The sequence below is a fragment of the Macaca mulatta genome, chromosome 16 (genome assembly GCF_049350105.2).
Source record: "Macaca mulatta isolate MMU2019108-1 chromosome 16, T2T-MMU8v2.0, whole genome shotgun sequence".
In the NCBI taxonomy this organism is placed as follows: domain Eukaryota; kingdom Metazoa; phylum Chordata; class Mammalia; order Primates; family Cercopithecidae; genus Macaca; species Macaca mulatta.
Genome location: NC_133421.1, coordinates 2,242,413 through 2,263,837, shown reverse-complemented (window position 1 = coordinate 2,263,837; position 21,425 = coordinate 2,242,413). Strand labels below are relative to the sequence as shown.

At 47.1% G+C, this 21,425-nt stretch overlaps 1 protein-coding gene across 8 annotated transcripts in view; it reads left to right on the top strand.

Moving 5' to 3' along the window:
- Positions 1–3,765: 3,765 nt before the first annotated feature.
- Positions 3,766–21,425, top strand: part of VPS53 (VPS53 subunit of GARP complex) — a 174,900-nt gene continuing 157,240 nt past the window's right edge. For all 8 annotated transcript variants that reach the window (XM_077969703.1, XM_077969702.1, XM_077969701.1 and 5 more), the window contains exons 1-4: positions 3,766–3,982; positions 6,522–6,602; positions 16,610–16,659; positions 18,486–18,552. In XM_077969703.1, the coding sequence (XP_077825829.1) occupies positions 3,896–3,982; positions 6,522–6,602; positions 16,610–16,659; positions 18,486–18,552 (285 nt within the window). In that variant the 5' untranslated portion in view covers positions 3,766–3,895. The remainder of the gene's footprint in view (positions 3,983–6,521; positions 6,603–16,609; positions 16,660–18,485; positions 18,553–21,425) is intronic.

The following is a 21,425-nucleotide window of genomic DNA, read 5'->3' as shown; positions in this document are numbered from 1 at the left end:
CCCAGCTACTCAGGAGGCTGAGGCAGGAGAATCGCTTGAACCTGGAGGCGGAGTTGCGGTTAGCTGAGCCGAAATCACACTACTGCACTCCAGCCTGGGTGACAAGAGTGACAAGAGTGAAACTCCGTCTCCAAAAAAAAAAAAAGAAAGAAAGAAAGAAAAGGCTTTCCTGACCCTAATCCAATCAGAACTCTATCCATATAGTCTCTCAACATGTGCTTTACTTCTCTTTTATTGGATCTGTCACAATTATATGTTTATTTGTACAAATCCCCTTTTCATACATAGAAATAGCTCTGTAGAGGCAGGCATGTGGTCTATTTTGTTCACTGCTGAATTCGCAGCATCTAGCTTGAGTACCTGTCACCAACAGGAACAGGTGTTCAATAAATGTATTGAATAGGTTAATGAATGGCAGGAAGATTTAGGTATAAGGCCTTGGGCAAGTTTTTATTTTGTTGTTTGTTTATTTTAACTAGATCTTCATCTCCTATCTGTTAGATGGTGATAGTAAGAAAAACTAACAACCTCAGAATTGCTGTGTGAATTGAAACAGACAATGCATGTAGTATGCTTCGCATGGTGCCTGTCACATGATGAGGGCTAGGAAATGTTCCTTCTTATTATCATCATTAAAAATCAGCTCTGTGCGCAAATGGAACTCTCATACATTGCTGGTAGCACTGTGAAAGTGATACAGCCACTTTGGAAAACAGTTTACCAGTTTCTTAGAAAGTTAAACACAGACATATCATATAACACGGCAGTCCCACGTCTGCATATTTACCCAAGTGACATGAAAACTTATGTTCACACAAAAATCTGTACATGAATGTTTATAGCAGCTTTATTCATAATTGCCAAAAACTGGAAAAACCCATATGTCCTTCAACCAGGGACTAGATAAACAAATTGTGGTGCATTCATACAGTGGAATACCACTCAGCAGGAAGACATGAGCTACAGATCCATGCAGCAACACGGATGAGTTTTAAATACTTTATGACAGATGAAAGGAGCCAGACTGAAAAGGTGTCATACTGTATGATTCCATCTAGATGATATTCTGGAAATACCAAAACTATAGGGATAGGCCGGGCATGGTGGCTCATGCCTGTAACCCCAGCACTTTGGGAGCCTGAGGCAGGCGGATCACCTGAGCTCAGGAGTTTGAGACCAGACTGCCCAACATGGCGAAACCCCATCTCTACTAAAAATACAAAAAGTAGCCAGATGTGGTGGTGGGCGCCTGTAATCCCAGCTACTCAGGAGGCTGAGGCAGGAGAATTGCTTGAAGGCAGAGGTTGCAATAAGCTGATATTGCACCACTGCACTCCAGCCTGGGTGATAGAGCAAGACTCCATCTCAAAAAACAAAAAACAAACAAACAAAAAACTATAGGGACAGAAATCAAGTCAGTGGTTGCCGGTGGATGGGGTGAGGCAAGAGGGAATTTGGGAGAATAATGAAATTGTCCTATAACTAGATTGTGGTAGTAACATGGTTCTATGCATTTATTTATTTATTTTGTTTGTTTTTGTTTTTTGAGATGGAATCTTGCTCTGTCACCCAGGCTGGAGTGCAATGGTGCAGTCTTGGCTCACTGCAACCTCCGCCTCTCAGGTTCAAGTGATTCTGTGCACCAGCAGAGCAGGCTAATTTTTGTATTTTTAGTAGATAGAGACGGGTTTTACCGTGTTGGCCAGGCTGGTCTCAAACCCCTGACCTCAAGTGATCCGGCAGCCTCGGCCTCCCCAAGTGCTGGGATTATAGGCGTGAACCACCACACCCAGTCATTTATATACATTTATCAAAACTCATTGCATCATAAATTGCAAGAGCAAATTTTACTGTATGTAAATATCTTAATTTTTTAAAGGAAAAAAAAGTCCAAAATAAGTAGCTATAATTACCTTTTCCTTTTAGAAAAAGGCATTCATATTTTCTGAGCATGAAAGAACTACAGGCTCACTGTAGACATTTGGGAAAATGTACAAGGGATGTACATTCATCACGTGCAGAAAAGTAGTATTTCCTTGCTGTCAGTTTTATTGGTACAGAATACACACAAAGCTGGGACCACGCTGTGCATTTTTTAAATGAAATTATACATTTTGCTTTCTGAAATATATTGTGCACATTTTTCATGTCATTAATTTTCAAAATCATTATTTTATGAATCAATATTTTATGTTTACTTAAGAGACAGAGTCTCACTCTGTGGCCCAGGCTGGAGTGCAGTGATGCAAAGCAAGCATAGCTCACCGCAGCCTCGAACTCTGGGGTCATGCAATCCTCAGTGGTGGGATGAGATCTAAACCCCTGATATTCAGTCTCAGAAAGTCAGTAATTCCCTGCCTCAGCCTCCGGAGCAGCTGGGGCTGCAGGCCTGTGCCACTGCACCAGGTTCAATTTATATTTTATTTTGTCTTTTTTTTCTTTTTTTTCAATGTATGTTTTTTAGCATTCCTCTGGTGTTAGAAATTACATTGTTTATATAATTATTGTCAATTAAAAATAAAAGAAAAAACCATACTGCTCCAATTTTTTACTTTGAGCAACTCTGATAACAACAACAAAAAAAGTTCAGTGGCGCCAACGCATTTCCCTCCTGGAGTTTTCCGGTTCACCTGGTGGAGCGAGTCTTCTTGGCCTGCAATTCCCTGGTTGTTTTCAGCGTCTGCAGGAAAGGTGGTTCCACAGGGCGATGGGTGATCTGGCTTCTTTGTTCCTTTGTGGGGGTAAGGGCTGGGCACCTCACTATTTCCTGTATTACCAGCTTGAATTTGCATCGCGCTGTTAATATTTAATCCTCTCCACATCCATGCGGGGTAGTAATTTGTTCCAGATCACACAGCTTATCAGTGGTGGAATATTCAGGACTTAGACCCCTGATAGTCAACCTCAGTAAACGTCTCCCCAGCTCCAGGACGCTGCGTCATCTGGCTTTAAAAAAGACGTTTCTGGCCGGGCGCGGTGGCTCACGCCTGTAATCCCAGCACTTTGGGAGGCTGAGGCGGGCGGATCACGAGGTCAGGAGCAACATGGTGAAACCTCCTCTCTACTAAAAATACATAAATGAGCCGGGCGAGGTGGCGGGCGCCTGTAATCCCAGCTACTCAGGAGGCTGGGGCAGGAGAATCGCTTGAACCCGGGAGGCGGAGCTTGCAGTCAGCCGAGATCGCGCCACTGCACTCCAGCCTGGGCGACAGAGCGAGACACCAGATACCGTCTCAAAAAAAAAAAAAGAAAAGAAAAGAAAAACAACAACGACCAAAAAGCGTTTCTCCCCATACTGCGCAGAGCCCGCCGCACGGGGAATTCCTCTCTATCGAGTGGACGCTGTCCCGTCCTACGAAGGTCCCTGGCGACACCGCCACGTGCCAGCTGGGATCACGTCGTCCCCACGGCCTGGACACCCGCTGCCACTGACCGAGGGGCCCCGGGAGCTGAGGGGTCGCCGCGGCGCTGCCTGCGGGGGCTGTGGGCTGTGGGTCGCGACGCCGCCGGGCCGACTTTCACCCGGGCGTGCTGCTGGGGGCCCCGCCCTGCCCCAACCTCGCGGTCCTCGCGGGGGGCGCGCCTTGGGGAGCGAAGAGGCCGCGCCATCCTGAGGACGCGCTGAGGGCACGCGCGGCCGCCGGGGCAAAGCGTTGCCGGGGAGACCCGGGACCTGACAGGAACGCAGCCCCTCTCGGTCCGCCGCGATCCCACAGTTCCCCGGTCCCGGAAGTGCCCTGGCCTCCCGGAAGTGCCGCAGCGGCTGACAGAGCGGCTGACGGAGCCGGGCTCGCCAGGTGGCTGCCGCGAGAGGGTTGCCGTCCTGGGGCCTGGGGGGCGGCTGGAGGCTTGAGTGGGGCTCGCGGCGGGGGTCGGCAGGGGGCCGGGTGGCGGAATGATGGAGGAGGAGGAACTGGAGTTCGTGGAGGAGCTGGAAGCCGTGCTGCAGCTCACGCCCGAGGTGCAGCTGGCCATCGAGCAGGTGAGCGTTCCGCCCCTCGGGAGGGGAGACGCGAGCGCGGGCGCTGGGGAGGCCGCGGCGGGTGGACGGAGGGCCGGGGCCCGGGGCAGCAGGGAAGTGAAGTGGGGAGGTGGCCCGAGTGAGAAGGGGTGTCTGAATCAGAAGGAAAGGAAGGGGAACCCTTTCTAGGCTTCGATTGTCTTTGGCGAGGGCGGGGGGTCCTGGTGGTTTTGGGGAAAAGGAATTGTGCGCCGAGAGAGGACGGCGCTAGGAGAATGCGGGCCTTGGGTGGCATCTTCAGTTTCTGGGGACTGTGGGGGCTTCATTCATTTACCAGGCTCGTGCCAACGCCGCGGTTTCGCAAGCTGGCCCCTCGCGAGTGGCTTGGAACTGGGGGGAGGGCATGACTTTAATTTCTGACGCGGATGGCAGAGCAGAGAGAAAGGGTTGAAAAATGACATCGTTACCATTCTTAAAAGGTTGACAATTCCTACCGTTGAATCGTTTGGCTGAGGTCGGAGAATACTCCCAGAGTCTCTTTTCCCTGCAGGACCTTTTTTTTTTCTGAGATGGAGTCTCGCTGTGTCGCCCAGGCTGGGATGCAATGGCGCGATCTCGGCTCACTGCAACCTCCGCCTCCTGGGTTCAAGCGATTCTCCTGTCTCAGCCTCCCGAGTAGCTGGGATTACAGGCGCCCGCCACCGCGCCTGGCTAATTTTTGTATTTTTGGTAAAGACGGGAGTTTCACCGTGTTGGCCAGGATGGTCTCGAACTCCTCAGCTCAAGTGACCTGCCCGCCTCGGCCTCCCAAAGTGCTGGGTTTACAGACGTGAGCCACCACGCGCGGCCCTGCCTGCAGGAACTCTTCCCTTTGCAAGTTTATTGAAATTTTAAGGCTAATGATATTAGAAATAGGGATTATTTTATGTTATGTTATGTTATGTTATGTTATGTTATGTTATGTTATTTTTTTGAGACAGAGTCTCGCTCTGTCGCCCAGGCTGGAGTGCGGGGGTGCCATCTCGGCTCACTGCAACCTCCACCTCCCGGGTTCAAGCGGTTCTCCTGCCTCAGCCTCCCGAGTAGCTGGGATTACAGGAGCCCGCCACCACGCCCGGCTCATGTTTGTATTTTTAGTAGAGATGAGGTTTCACCATGTTGGCCAAGCTGGTCTCGGACTCCTGACCTCAGGCGATCTGCCCGCCTCGGCCTCCCAAAGTGCTGGGATTACAGGTGTGAGCCGCTGCACCCCGTCAGAAATAATGATTTCTAATACTGCAGGGTATTGCTCCTGATAAAGGGAGAAAGTCTCCCTTAAAGGAATTGTCATGAAGTTTTATGATTTAAGAAAGGGATTTATGATTGAGGAAATGGACAATTCCATCATGTCTTATTTAATGGCCCCTGAGAAGCCCTTTTCTTTTCTTTTTTTTTTTTGAGACGGAGTCTCGCTGGGTCGCCCAGGCTGGAGTGCAGTGGCGCAGTCTCGGCTCCTTGCAAGCTCCGCTTCCCGGGTTCGTGTCTAAGTTAAACGTGATTTCCACTGTACCAGTAGTTGACATATGTTGACTCTTAATACTTACCGTGGGCCTGCCACTGTACTAAGTAATGTATTGTCCCATTTATAGAGGTGTGTGTGTATGTGTGTACGTGTGTGTGTGTGTGTTTGAGACAGGGTGTTGCTTCTCATCTACCTCCCCTTGATGTGGTAGAAGGCTTCAACTTTTCTAACAGTTGTCTTAGAAGACATTTGGATTCTTTGGCTCTGTATTTCTTTGGAAGGCTTCTTCAGAGATGAAGTTGCTTCCCACAGTTATAACTCTATCAAGCTGGTGAGACCCAGTGTCCAGCAGATAATTTGGCTGCTTGTGTCATCCTCCTTGTTGCATGTTCTTCGGGTTGTTAGGGAGTTAGCTATATTTCTCAGAGGTGGACTGTTTTTGAGACAGGATCTCACCCTGTCACCCAGGTTGAAGTTCAGTGGTACAGTCTCGGCTCACTGCAACTTAACCTCCTGGGCTCCGGTGATCCTCCCACCCCAGCCTCCCAGGTAGCTGGGACTACGACAGGCATGTGCCGTGGCACCCAGCTAATTTTTTTTGTAGAGATGTGGTTTCGCCATGTTGCCCGGGCCAGTCTCCAACTCCTGAGCTCAAGCGATCCACCCAGCCTTATTTTTATATATTTATTTATTTATCTATTTATTTATTTAATTTTATTTTGAGATAGAGTCTTGCTCTGTCGCCCAGACTGGAGTGTAGTGGTGTGATCTTGGCTCATGCATCCTCCACCTCCTGGGTTCAAGTGATTCTCCTGCCTCAGCCTCCTGAGTAGCTGGGATTACAGGTGTGCACCACGACACCCAGCTGATTTTTGTATTTTTAGTAGAGACTGACCTCAGGTGATCCACCCGCCTTGGCCTCCCAAAGAGCTGTGATTACGGGTTTGAGTCACTATGCCTGACCCTTTATTTTCCTTTTAATTGACAAATTAAAATTATATATATATATATTTACGGTGTACCAGCTGTTTTTATATATAATCCTCTCTTTCTATATAGGTGTTTCCAAGCCAGGACCCTCTAGATCGAGCAGATTTCAATGCTGTCGAATATATCAACACCCTGTTCCCAACAGAGCAAGTAAGTAGAGTTTCAGGTTTCCTTCCTTTCAGCGGCTTCTGGCGCATCCTGGGTGTCATGCTTTGCGTGCTACACTAGATCATCTACCGGCCCTTGATAAACAAGGGAGAGTGAAATTCAAATCAAACTCCATCGTCACCACCTGGGGCAGTGAGCCACACTGTGTTGGAATGGAATTCGTTGTATAGTGAACATATTAATAATAATTGTGCCCGTAGGTTGTGAGAGTCCTCCCAGATTTTCTGCTGTAATGGAAAGTGGAAGGGATTTTTATAATGTAGTAGGGAAAGGTGGGGGTGAGGCAGGCAGGAGAAGCCCAGAATCATGAAGCCACTTTCACCTCTATTTCAAGATGTAAATTTTTATTTTTGTTTATTAGTTTTTTTGAGATGGAGTTTTGCTCTTGTCACTCAGGCTGGAGTGCAATGGCATGGTCTCGGCTCACTGCAGTCTCTGCCTCCCAGGTTCAAGCGATTCTTTTTTTTTTTTTTTTTTTTTTTTTTTTTTTGAGACGGAGTCTCGCTCTGTCACCCAGGCTGGAGTGCAGTGGCCGGATCTCAGCTCACTGCAAGCTCCGCCTCCGGGGTTTACGCCATTCTCCTGCCTCAGCCTCCCGAGTAGCTGGGACTACAGGCGCCCGCCATCTCGCCCGGCTAGTTTTTTGTATTTTTTAGTAGAGACGGGGTTTCACTGTGTTAGCCAGGATGGTCTCGATCTCCTGACCTCGTGATCCGCCCGTCTCAGCCTCCCAAAGTGCTGGGATTACAGGCTTGAGCCACCGCGCCCGGCCAATTTTTATGTTTTTAGTAGAGATGGGGTTTCACCATGTTGGCCAGGCTGGTCTCAAACTCCTGACCTCGTGATCTACCCGCCTCAGCCTCCCAAAGTGCTGGGATTACAGGTGTGAGCCACTGTGCCTGGCCTCAAGAGACAAATTTTTAGGCTTTATGTTTTGTTATTTTTTGTCCGGTGATTTGCCTATAGAGATGGATTTTCTTTCCAAATTGTTTTTTGGGTGTTTGGGTGAGGAGTAGACCAGAACTGGAAGCAGCAGAGTTGGGAGAAGGGCAGCGAGAGTTCCGCTTAGTTTTCATTTCTTCAGTCAGCATTTGTTCAGTAGGTGCCTGTCATGTGTTGTCAGTCACTATCCCAGGTGCTGGGGGTACAGAGATGAATAAGATCCAGTCCATGCCCTTGAGGTGTGCAGGGTCAAGTGGTGGGAGACCCTGGTGAATGCCGTAAGTGACGATGGGATGGTGCGGTAAGGAAACAAAGACCAGTTCTTCCAAGGAAAATTACAACTTCAGAGAGGAGGTAGCCTGTCTGCCGAGCTTGAGAGATTCATTCATGTATTCATTCAGTAAAACCTAGCCGTCGTTTATTAAATGTCTACTAAGTGTCAGGTACTATTTTTAGAAACCAGGGAGAAGTGTAAACATGACAGATCTGGTCTTGGTCTCATGGAGTCTAGTGTAGGGAGGAAGACAAGAAATAAATCAACAGATACACTGTAGATGATCAAACATGGTGGCTGTGATCCCAAGCAGGTTCCCTGACAGAGCGTGATGCATGGGCGGGAGGTCCTTTAGATAAAGGAGCTTAATGGGAAGCTCTCTATGAGGTGGTTCCTTCTAAACTGAGACCTGAGGGACAAGGAGGAGTCAAGCTTGCAGCAGTCTGGCAGGACAGTATTCTAGACAGAGCCAGCAGCCAGGTGTCTCTTCCAGGATGATGAGGGAAGGAAGGTATGGGCGGAAAGCAACACAGGTGCCGAGGGAAGAAACTGAAGGCACAGCCTCTTCCAGTATGATAAAGGAAATAGTTAGAATAAGAAAAGTTATAATAGAAATAGGATATAGAGATGATTATATATGGATATTATCAATCATTAGTCTTTAGTATTAATCTTTGTTTCATTATTATAACCAAGGAAAAACCAGGCCATACAGAGTTAGGAGCTGAAGGAACATCGTAAGAAGTGACCAGAAGACAAGAGAGAGAGCCCTCTGTCACGCCTGGATAAGGGCCGTTTGAAGGCACCTTGGTCTAGCGGTAGCGCCAGTGCCTGGGAAGGCACCTGTTACTTAGCGGACTGTGAAAGGGAGTCTCCCTTTCCCTGGGGAAATTAGAGAACACTCTGCTCCACCAGTTGGCCTGCCCGCAGTCATCCGGAGGCTTAAATGTCCCCCTGTGGTGCTGTGCTTCAATGGTCACGCTCCTGGTCCACTTTCCTGTTCCGTCTGTACACCTGGCTCCTCCTTTTAAGTTCTTAGAAGATAGCAGTAGCAGAATTAGTGAAAGCATTAAAGTCTTTGATCTTTCTGATGAGTGCATAGAAAAATGCTGACATATGCTGTCCTCCCTCTCTGCTTCAGCTACCACAAAGGGAAGGGCCCCCTGTCACGTGGACATGTGACTTGCTTGACCTTATCCATCATTTGAGATGACTCACACTCCTTTCCCTGCCCCCTTGCCTTGTATGCAATCCATAGCAGTGCGTCCAGGCGTTCGAGGCCACTACTGGGCTCCGCGCACTGGTGGTGGTGGTCCCCTGGGCCCAGCTGTCTTTCCTACTACTGCTTAGTTCCGTGTCTGTCTTTCTATAATCTCTCGTCTCTGCACACAAAGAGAAAACCCACAAGACCCTGTAGGGCTGGACGCTACAGAAGGCCCTTCTAAACATAGGACCAAGGCGCAGAAACAGGAGACACAGGATGTGCACCGTGAATAGAGACTCACAGATGAGGCTGAGGAGGGAGAGCAAGGATCCTGGGAGATCTGTGTTCTAGGCTTATGGTCGCCAGTTTTTTGGAGACCACATGCCTCTCAGTGAAATGCTTTTTTTCTTTCTTCCTTTCTTTTAAAACAGAGTGTTACTCTATTGCCCAGGCTGGAGTGCAGTGGCACAGTCATAGCAGCCTTGAACTCCCGAGCTCTAGCGCTCCCCACACATTGGCCTTCTGAGTAGCTGGTACTACAGGTGCATGCCACCACACACAGCTAATTTTAAAAATTGTTTAGTAGAAACAAGATCTCACTATGAAGCCCAGGCTGGTCTTGAACTCCTGAGCTAATGTGATCCTCCCACCTCGGCCTCCCAAAGTGCTGGGATTACAGGCGTGAGCCACTGCACCTGGCCCAAATATTTTTCACACAACTGATTTTCTTTTCTTTTCTTTTCTTTTTTGAGACAAAGTCTCGTTATTGTCCCCCAGGCTGGAGTGCAATGGCATGATCTTAGCTCACTGCAACCTCTGCCTCCCAGGTTCAAGTGATTCTCCTGCCTCAGCCTCCTGAGTAACTAGGATTACGGGCACGCACCACCACACCCAGCTAATTTCTGTATTTTTAATAGAGATGGGGTTTCACCATGTTGGCCAGGACAGTCTTGATCTCCTGACCTCATGATCCATCCACCCCGGCCTCCCAAAGTGTTGGGATTACAGGCATGAGCCACCACGCCCAGCCCCAGCTGATTTTTAATTTTTTTTAATAGACTGGGCTTTGCTGTGTTGCCCAGACTGGTCTTGAACTCCTGGCCTCAAGCCACCCTCCTGCCTCATCCTCTCAGAGTGCTAGGATTACAGATTTGAGCCACTGTGCATGACCGTAAGTTAAGGATTTGGAACTTTGGTTTCTAGGTAGCCAGATTTGGCTGACTGGGTGGGCATTGGCAGCTTTACGCTTTACCCAGTTACTGGGTGTAAGGAGAAAGAGCAGGTTTCAGTGGCAAGTAGGGCTGGAGTGGGGTGTAAGGGTGAGCCTGAGTTTGAGCATACTCAGGTCATCTGGGTGGAAATAAGTACTTGGGTATTTGCGTGTGGAGCTCATGATCCCCGTTATTGTGACCATCTTGGCAGATCCTTCCAAACTTTTTTTAATGGACATACTGATTTTTAAAATAAATTTTAAAAGACGATATACTGTGTGATTGTCTTTTTTGAGATTTCACAAAAAGCCTTTATAGCTCATCATTTTGTATGAAAGGGGAATTTTAGGAATTAGCTGGAGATAGACATTTGGGAATAGCTACGATAAAGATAGTAGTTGCTGATTCACCAAAACAAAAAGATGTGTTAGATTTGAAAATTATGTAGGAAACCATCAGGTTCTCACCTCTTGTGGTGTTTGTGTATATGCTGTATTTTTTTAAAACTACTGAAAACTCAAGATATTTGTCATTCCGCAGATTCAGTTCCCTGTCTTGTCTACGTGTGCCCCGTGTATATGCTAATGTGTAGTCACGTCTCTTAGAGTAACTCAGGAAATTTGTGAAATAGGGTTGTCTTTACTTCTGTAGTCTCAGAGTTTCACTTAGCAGGTCATCTACCAAGCCAGATTCCTGTGGATCTGAATGAAAAGGTAGTAGAAAGTAGTGGAATAGCTTATAATTTAACTAGTGTTAGATCTTGGGCAAAAACCGTCTGTATACCTCATGGACCTACAGTAAACACTTGTAAATTATGAGTGTCCATGGTTTAAAGTAGAGTTCAGTGTATCAAGAGTGAATTTAGTGTTACTGTGAGGAGGCGGGTGAGAATACATTGCTGTTGAGCGGACGTACTTGTGTGTGTGTGGCTGTCTGGAGCCTGTCGAGGAGCGGACGTACTTGTGTGTGTGTGGCTGTCTGGAGCCTGTCGAGGAGCGGACGTACTTGTGTGTGTGTGGCTGTCTGGAGCCTGTCGAGGAGCGGACGTACTTGTGTGTGTGTGGCTGTCTGGAGCCTGTCGAGGAGTGGATGTATTTGTGTGTGTGTGGCTGTCTGGAGCCTGTTGAGGAGCGGACGTACTTGTGTGTCTGTGGCTGTCTGGAGCCTGTCGAGGAGTGGATGTATTTGTGTGTCTGTGGCTGTCTGGAGCCTGTCGAGGAGTGGATGTATTTGTGTGTGTGTGGCTGTCTGGAGCCTGTCGAGGAGCGGACGTACTTGTGTGTGTGGCTGTCTGGAGCCTGTCGAGGAGCGGACGTACTTGTGTGTCTGTGGCTGTCTGGAACCTGTCGAGGAGTGGACGTACTTGTGTGTCTGTGGCTGTCTGGAACCTGTCGAGGAGTGGACGTACTTGTGTGTCTGTGGCTGTCTGGAACCTGTCGAGGAGTGGACGTACTTGTGTGTGTGTGGCTGTCTGGAGCCTGTCGAGGAGTGGATGTATTTGTGTGTCTGTGGCTGTCTGGAGCCTGTCGGGTGGCGTGGAATGGATGCCTCTTTCTGTTTCACTGGCCAGGTCTGAGAGGAGCCTGGATTTTCCATGCAGCAGAGTGCCTGTGGGGCTTTCAATAGTAGCCAAGTTTGGTGACAGTGGTCGAGAAAACCTTTTAAATCTCCTGATTAATTAATTAAACTGAAAATCATCATTTGGAAGTTTGATTAGAGGAAACTAAATGAAATTTATGAAAAACTAATATAAAGCTAACATACTTAGGAAGTTTGAGAAAAGAGTGAAATGGGGAGGTTTCTAAAGAGTTTTTGGTGACCCCAGAAATGCTCTGGATCTGTGTTGTTAAGAGAAAAAACGCAAGGTCCGGCTCACGGCTCTATTCTCCAATCCCAGCACTTTGGGCGGCCAAGGCGGGTGGATCGCTGAGGCAGGAAGATCGCTTGAGCCTTGGAGGTGGAAGTTGCAGTCAGCTGAGATCGTGCCACTGCACTCCAGCCTGGGCGACAGAATGAGATCATGCCTTTAAAAAAATGAAGATAATAAAAAAGATGCCAAATTGCTTATCCCAGTTTATTTTTGTATAGCTAGATAGTTTCATAGTAGAAGGCAATATGCAAAAATTCTGATTGTGGTCATACTGTGGTGTGCAGATGACTTATTTTCTCTAATTGTCAAGAATTACCTTTAGAATCAGGAAATATTTTTCAATAATTAAAACATTTAAAAATTAAACAATTAAAACTGTACAGCCACATTATAACTAAACGAGATGTGTGATTCTCAAAGCTAAGATAAACCCCTCTGCCTAGCCAATGTGCGTTCCCACAGGGCTTTTCTGCAACTCCAGGAGAGGCCCTCAGCCCTGGTGAGGATCGCTGTCATAGCCAGACACTGAACTGATGGGAGTGGGTGTGTCATAGCTGTCGGGTGTCTTGGGGCGCAGGAAAATTAGGTCAAGAACCATTGCGTTAGAGGTAGATTATAGGGTAAGAAAGAGGATCTCTGCAGCCTCAGGCAAAGCACCTGTCCTTTCAGAGCACATTTGTGATGTGTTTTTTTATTTGAGACGGGTTCCCCCTCTGTCACCCAGGTTGGAATGTAGTGGTGTGATCTCGGCTCACTGCAACCTCTGCCTCCCGGGCTCAAGCCATCCTCCCACCTCAGCCTCCTGAGTAGCTGGGACCACAGGTGTGCACCAGCATGCCCAGGTAATTTTTTGTATTTTTGGTAGAGACAGGGTTTTGCCAGGTTGCCCAGGCTGGTCTTGAACTCCTGAGCTTAGGCAACCCACCCACCTCGGCCTCCCAAAGTGTTGGGATTACAGGCGTGAGCCACCGCGCGGGGCTTCATATTTCCCAGTCTTAACATTGAAGAGGAGAAAAGTGTGCCTGGCATGGCAGAGGGGATTGAGGGAAATCATTCCTGTGAAGTGCCTACAGTTGTTGCCTAAGAGACCCACAATAAATGCTGGCAGCCTTTCGCTTTTGCCCCCGCAACAGAAAGCCTGGAAATGAAGGAAAAACAGTCACCCAAGGGCCACCTAATAATCAAATATTATAACTTTAGGATATTTCTTTCTCTTCTTATTTATTTATTTATTTATTTATTTATTTATTGAGACGGAGTCTCTCACTTGCCCGGGCTGCAGTGTAGTGGTGTGATCTCGGCTCACCGCAACCTCTGCCTCCCAGGTTCAAGCAATTCTTCTGCCTCAACCTCCCGAGTAGCTGGGATTACAGACAACTGCCACCACGCCCGGCTAATTTTTTTTTGTATTTTTAGTAGAGACGGTGTTTCACCATGTTGACCTGGCTGGTCTCGAACTCCTGACCTTGTGATCTGCCCAACTCAGCTTTGCAAAGTGCTGGGATTACAGGCGTGAGCCACCACGCCCGGCCTATTTTTATTTTTATTTATTTTTTCTTTTTGAGATTCTCACTCATCTTCCAGGCTGCAGTGCAGTGGCTCCATCACAGCTCACTGTGCCCTGCAACTCCCAGGCTCAATCAGTCTTCTCTCCTCAGCCTCATAAGTAGCTTGTACTACAGGCGTGTGCCACCACACTGGCTAATTTTTCTATTTTTTGTGGAGACGGAGTTTCACCGTGTTGTCCAGTTTGGTCTCTAATTGTTGGGCTCAAGCAGTCCACCCACCTCAGCCTCCCAAAGGACAGACATAAGCCTCCACACCCGGCCTCTGTTCTTTTTAATAGTTACATTCATTATATTATAAAAATGATATTATAGGGCCAGGTGCGCTGCCTCATTCCTGTAATCCCAGGGCTTTGGGAGGCCAAAGCGGGAGCGTTGCTTGAAGCCAGGAATTCAAGATCAGCTTGGGCAACATAGCAAGACCCTGTGTCTATAACAAAATAGGAAAATTAGCCAGGCTTCGTGCACATACCTGTGTTCCCAGCCACTCAGGAGGCTGGGGTGGGAGGATTGCTTGAGCCCAGGAGTTTGAGGTTACAGTAAGCACCACGGCAGTCCAGCCTAGGTGACAGAGGGAGCTGCCATCTTAAAGGTGGGCTATTTGATATTATAAAAATACTTGATATCATAAAATGATATTAGAAATATTTTCCTCTTGGCTAGGCACAGTGGCTCATGCCTGTAATCCCAGCACTTTGGGAGGCCAAGGCGGGCAGATCACGAGGTCAGGAGATCGAGACCATCCTGGCTAACATGGTGAAACCCCATCTCTACTAAAAATACAAAAATTAACTGGGCCTGGTGGGATGTGCCTGTAATCCCAGCTACTCGGGAGGCTGAGGCAGGAGAATGGCGTGAACCAGGGAGTCTGGCAGTGAGCTGAGATCGTGCCGTTGCTCTCCAGCCTTGTGACAGCTAGTCTCCATCACACACAAAACTATAGGTATATATTAATTATATATAAATTAATTTCTCTTGTTTAAGATTCTTTTTTTTTGTTTTTGTTTTTGAGACAGGGCTGTTTAACCCAGGCTGGAGTGCAGTGGTGCAAACATGGCTCACTGCAGCCTCGACCTTCTGGGCTCAAGTGATCCTCCCACCTCAGCCTCCTGAGTACCTGGGACTACAGGCACCCGCCACCACGCCTGGCTAACTTTTTTATTTTTTGGAGAGATGGGGTCTGTCTGGGCTGGTCTTGAATTCCTGGGTTTGAGTGATCCTCCCACCTTAGCCTCCCAAAATGCTGGGATTACAGGCATGAGCCATCACGCCCAGCCTGAGATTCATTTTTACCTCAAGCTGGTCTTGGATTTCTGAAAATTCTGAGTAACTGTTGGCTTAGTCAGCACAGTAAGATGAGCTGTGATGACCCAGTCTGACATCTCAAACACTCAGGGCCCGTTTCTCTTACCAGACCTGCTCCTGGAAGGCACCTACCTGCCTCCTCCCCTCAGAAGTAGCCAGAAGTGATTTATAAGCATATTTCCTGCAATATCCCTAATTCCTTCTGAGATAAAATATTTGTTAAGGGAGAGAGAAAGAAGATTTGTTAAATTGTATTTTGAAAACTAGAATTAAAATAGTACTGTAAAATTGTACCTCATCTCGTCCATTAGGGGGCACCATTTCCTCACATTTTCTCATCTCTAAGGTCAGAAGTGATCCCTTTGTTTTGTCATTATAATAAGCTTTATTATAGTCACAGTACTAGTGCATAGTCAATAATTATAAAATACAGACAAAAAGAAGACTTTTTTGTTTTTGAGAAGGAGTTTTGCTCTTGTTGCCCAGGCGGGAGTGCAACGGCCTGATCTCAGCTCATTGCAGCCTCCGCCTCCTGGGTTCAAGTGATTCTCCTGCTTCAGCCTCTTGAGTAGTTGGGATGACAGGTGCCCTCCACCACGCCTGGCTAATTTTTTTTTTTTTTGTATTTTCAGTAGAGATGGGGTTTCGCCATGATGGTCAGGCTGGTCTCAAACTCCTGACCTCAGGTGATCTGCCCACCTCAGCCTCCCAAAGTGCTGGGATTAGAGGCATGAGCCACTGCACCCAGCCCAAGAAGCAAAATTTGAAATCCCTTCTTTTCATATTGTAATACATAGTTGATAGATTATAGCTACTAATGCTGCAACTACTAATAGATTACAACTACTCCTATTTATCCTTCCAGACTTTTTTCTAATGAATCTATATACTAAAAAACAAATTTGTGTATTTATTAAAGTATAACTAATACAGAGGAGTACACAAATCTTAAGGGTACAACTTGATGAATTTTCACAAAATAAACATAGCCATGTCACCGCCACCCATATCAAGAAATAAACCATTTAAAAAAACTTCAGAAGGCCTTTCCTTGCGTCTTCACTGTCACTACCTTCCCCCAGAGATAACCACAGTCCTCGCTTCTAACACAGGAGAATTGTGTTAGTGAAATCGTATCCTATGTCCTCTTGCGTCCGGCTTTTCTTGTGCCCCGTTCCGTTAGTAATGTTTATCCATGGTGGTGTGTGTTCATTCATTTTCGTTGCTGTATTTTGTTACATGAATTTGTCACAATCACATATAACCCGGGTCAGCAAACTTTTCTACAAAGGTCCAGGTAGTGAATATTCTAGGCTTTGCAGCTCTACAGTGTCTTTCACAGCTGCCTAACGCCACTGTCGCTCAAGAGCAGCCGGAGGCAGGACGCACGTGAATGGGCGTGGCTGTGTTCCAATAAAACTTTATTGACAAAAAACGGGCTGGGCTAGATTTGCCAGTACCTTCCAACTACTGCTTTACTTTTTTAAAGCAAAGCTCATACCACGTGATTAAAGTTTTTGAGCTTTCATAAGTAGCTGTTAGAGCACATCATTTCCCTGGGAAAGAGGAATTCCAGGAAGTGGACTAACAGCTGGGCACTCTTTCTTCTTTATTGTAGTCTCTGGCGAACATAGACGAAGTCGTGAACAAAATTAGGCTGAAAATAAGGTAAGTAACATTGTGTGATTGTTCATCATTAATGAAAAGTGTGTTGTTAATTTAGTTAATCACATTCTGGATCACATTTTTCTGTGAGAGCACTGGAATCTCAAGTTTGCCATAGATGGTAATATAGTTCCTTTTTTAAATTTTCATTTATTTATTTATTTATTTTTGAGACGGATTTTTGCTCATTGCCCAGGCTGGAGTGCAGTGGTGCGATCTTGGCTCACTGCAACTTCCACCTCCTGGGTTCAAGTCATTGTCCTGCCTCAGCCTCCCGAGTAGCTGGGATTACACGCCTGGCAAATTTTGTATTTTTAGTAGAGACGGGGTTTAACCATGTTGGTCAGGCTGGTCTTGAACTCCTGACCTCAAGTGATCCACCGGCCTTGGCCTCCCAAAGTGCTGTGATTACAGGCTGGAGCCACTACACCTGGTCATATAATTCTTTTATCCGTATGAACTTTGTGGCAAGGAACTCAATTCTTGGCCAGTCTTCAATTATTCATACAAAAGGAAGGAAGCTGTGACAGAGTCTATTCAAAACAGCTTTTGTAATTATAGAAGGAGGCAAAAGCTTTTCTGATAGATTTTTTTTTCTTTTTTTCAGTTTATTTTTATTTTTTGAAACAAAGTCTTACTCTGTGCCCCAGGCTGGAGTGCAGTGGTACAGTTACAGCTCACTGCAGCCTTGAACTCCTGGGCTCAAGCGATCCTCCCACCTCAGCCTCCCAAGTAGCTGGGACTATAGGTGCACACCACCGCACTTCACTAATTTTTGTATTTTTTGTAGAGATGGGGTTTCGCCTTGTTGGCTAGGCTGTTCTCGAACTCCTGAGCTCAAGCGATCTGCCTGCCTCTGTCTCCCACATCTACTAGATTTTTTTTTTTTTTGAGATAGAGTCTGGCTCTGTCACCCAGGCTAGAGTACAGTGGTGTGATTTTGGATCTGCCTCTCAGGTTCAAGCAATTTGTAAGCCTCAGCCACCCAAGTAGCTGGAATTACAGGCATGCACCACTATGCCCAGCTAGTTTTTGTATTTGTAGTAGAGACAGTGTTTCATTGTGTTGGCCAGGCTGGTCTTGAACACCTGGCCTCAAGTGATCCATCCGCCTCCACCTCCCAAAGTGCTGGGATTACAGGTGTAAGCCATTCTGTCTGTCCTTCTACTGGCTTTTTAAATGGCTTTATTTCCCTGTTTTTATGGATTTACCTGTTTTTTTATTCCCAAGGCTTAGACATGAAGATGGGCTTACATGTGTATCCTTTGGTCACATAACAGCTAACAGATCTGCTGGTGGGTTCGGTGGTGACCCATGATTAAACATTGTGAACTGTGGGGGCAGAGGAGCTGGAAGCCGTCGATCTGCCTCAGACATAGATTGCATGATCAGGGCCTGGAGTGGGAAGCACTGATTCTGTCTGTCGCCCTGGCTCTTTCTGCCTCATAAGGGGACTGAGAAAGGGATTGTGTGTGAGGTAATTTGAGTTCTCTGGCGTGTTCACATAAAGGTTTAGGAACTTTGTCATTCCTGATTTACGCCATGAAAAATCCTGCAAGTTTTATTAGTCTTTTCAGACAGCTCTGACTGTGAAGTGAAAATAGCCATTTCTAACAACAAGGCGATGCGTCAGTCTGCGCTGGGCTTGGCCTCCCACACGGCTGTGGCTGCCCTCCTCCTTCCTGATGTCACTCACACATGTTTGGTTTTTGGGACGTTTAGGTGCAGTCTGCAGAAGTTGATGGATACATTACTCTTTTATTTTTTTCCTTTGGCCAGCCTAGAATAAAGAGTATTTGAATGACTGTATCCTTGAACTGTTTTGCTAGGAGACTGGATGACAATATTCGAACTGTTGTAAGAGGCCAGACGAACGTGGGGCAGGATGGACGGCAAGTAAGTAACTTATTCCTTCCTATTACCTGTGCTCCCCCAGTTTCTCCCGACAACCAGATGACCAAAACATCGACGTGCCTTCTCGCAATTCCCGCAGAGCACTTTCCAGTTGATCCGTTTCATACATGGCAGGACAGGGCAGGGCAGGCGCCCAGAGCAGCCACGTGCTGTCACTCAGTGTCCCTTGGACCAGGCCTGTGTACTGTGGCACCGCTCACTCGAGGCCAGACGAGAACACGGGAGCTTCCTTGTCTTTCTCCTTAGTGTTGGGTATCTCTTGTGCCCTCTTTTATTTTGTGGGCTGTGGCTAAAGGAGGTTGCTGCATTGGTCAGCTAAGTTGTTGGGGTTTTGATATTACTCTTGGAACTGCAAAAGATAGTAACCTGACATAGTTATGATTTCCTCGCACCTCACTTTGCCAGCAGGCAGGTAGCTCAAGATTCATTTAAAAATTTTACAAGTTGGTTGGGCACAGTGGCTCACTCCTGTAATCCCAGCACTTTGGGAGGCTGAGGCAGGTGGATCACTTGAGGCCAGGAGTTTGAGATCAGCCTGGCCAACATGGCGAAACCCTGTCTCTACTAAAAATACAAAAATTAGCTGGGTGTGGTGGTGCGCTCCTCTAATCCGGGCTACTCAGGAGGCTGGGGCATGAGTCACTTGAACCCGGGAGCCAGAGGTGGCAGTGAGCCGAGATCGCACCACTGCACTCCAGCCCGGACGACAGGGGTGAGACTGTCTCAAAAAAAAAAAAAAAGTTTTGGAAGTCTATTGGATCTGGTTGAGGAGGCTGTTGGAGGGAATAGGGAAAAGTGTGTGTGGGGGGAGATACTCTTTAATACTTGAGGGGCCAGATGCTACCTGTGAACCATTTCCCTTTTCATTCGATTCTGTTCTTCCGTTGAGGCGTTGTATTTCAGAACGGCTGTCTGAATGGAAGTGCTGAGCGTGCCTTTCTAGCCGTCCTCTCTCGCCTAAGGGAGGACATCCTGTCCTCCCTTCTCAGCACTAACTCAGGTCAGGACTGCACCTTTGCAGTCACTTCAGTGCTGTGCTTTCTCCTCTTGGACATTTTTTAGGACAGCTAATTTCTACAAATGTCCATCCTGCTGCCCACATTTGGAGTGGGAGGAGGATAGTCCTGTGCTGAGATTTCCAGATCTCCGATAATTCTGTTTCCTCTGCTAGTCGTTTACAGATGTTAGGAGTCTCTTTCTCTTACATCTGTAGTTTTCGCATCTGTCTGTTTTTGCTACATTATATCACTTTTTTTTCCACTTCATAGTCACTTTCCATGTGATAGCCAGTTTCCTTTGGCCTGTTTGTGAGTAGTTGGCCTTCTTGTCACCTTCAGAATTTGTGTGTAGACACATTGGGTTCCTAGAAGTGTCCCTGTTTTCTGGACTCTTGCATGGTTTTCAGTCCTCGTTCCCTCATCTTGTCTGTCGAGGTCTTGTTCCCTCGTCTTTTCTGTATTACATGAAGCATGGTTTCTTCGGCAGATGAGGCCTGTGTAAATGGGACCTGCAGAGGGGTCCTGCAGAGGGACCGGGTGGCCTCAAGCCCTCCAGCTGCACTCTGCTGCTTAGCTGTCCTAGTCTGTGTTTGGTCGTAGTGTCTGCCTCTTCAGACACCGCGTTAGCTCTGGCCACCAAATGAAATCCAAGGCCAGGCATGGTGGCCCACACCTGCAGTCCCCACACTTTGGGAGGCAGAGGCGGGGAGATCACTTGAGCCTAGGAGTTCAAGGCCATCCTGGGCAACATGACAAAACCCCGTCTCTACAAAAAGTACAAAAGTAGCTGGGCATGATGGTGGCCTGTGCCTGTAGCCAGCTACTGAGGAGGCCGAGACAGGAAGATCAGCTGAGCCAGGGAGTTCGAGGCTGCAATGAGCCATGATCACACCACCGCACTCCGGCCTGGGAAACAGAGTGAGACCCTGTTTAAAAAAAGTAATAATAATAAAAAAAGAAAGAAAGAAAAAAATTCAAATTCCTTTGCTTGGCATTCAAAATTCTGGTCTCCGTTTCCAGTTTTGCCTCCCGTTGTATTCTGTCTGCACCGAAGACTTTGTGCTCCACGAGCAGGCCTGTGCTTTCCAGGCCTGTGCTTAGAGACTCTGTTGTGCTTGAAATGCTTTTCCTCCTATTTCTCTCAGCAGCTGCATTTCCCAATCTTACCCGTCCAAGGGCCAGCTCGGATATTAGTTTCTTGACGACGTTTTCTGTCGACTTCATCTGAATACATTCAGGAATCAGAATTTTGAATTAGAAAGGATTTAAAACTCATCTGGGCCACTCCCCTCATTTTACAGAGGAGAAAATAGATTCTAGTGTCACTTGATATCCTTTCTCCATAAATCCCACAGCCCTATTCTTGTACTTTTCATTTGGCTTTTGGGGTCTCCCTTGACTTACTAGAGAACAAATCTCATCCCTTTGATGTTTATAAGCTCCTGGAAGGTAAGAACTGTGTCTTTGTCATCTTCGTATTTCACTACACATAGGCTACGTGCAATAACATTTTATTCAGCTGAGCTGGGCACAATGGCTCTTGCTTGTAATCCCAACACTTCGGGATGCCTAGGCAGGAGGATGACTTGAGGCCAGGAGTTTGAGACCAGCCTGGGCAACATAGCAATACTCGTCTCCGCAGAAAGGTAAAAGAATTAGCTGGATATGGTGGTACAAGCTTCAGTGAGCTGTAATGGTGCCGCTGCACTCCAGCCCGGGTGGCAGAGTGAGAACCCATCTCCAAAAACAACAGCAAACCCCCCCCCCCAACATTTTATGCAAGTATATTGGATATTTTGTCTAAGATTGTTTATTAATTATAAATAAACAAAAACGTTTTATCATAAAAACATTTTG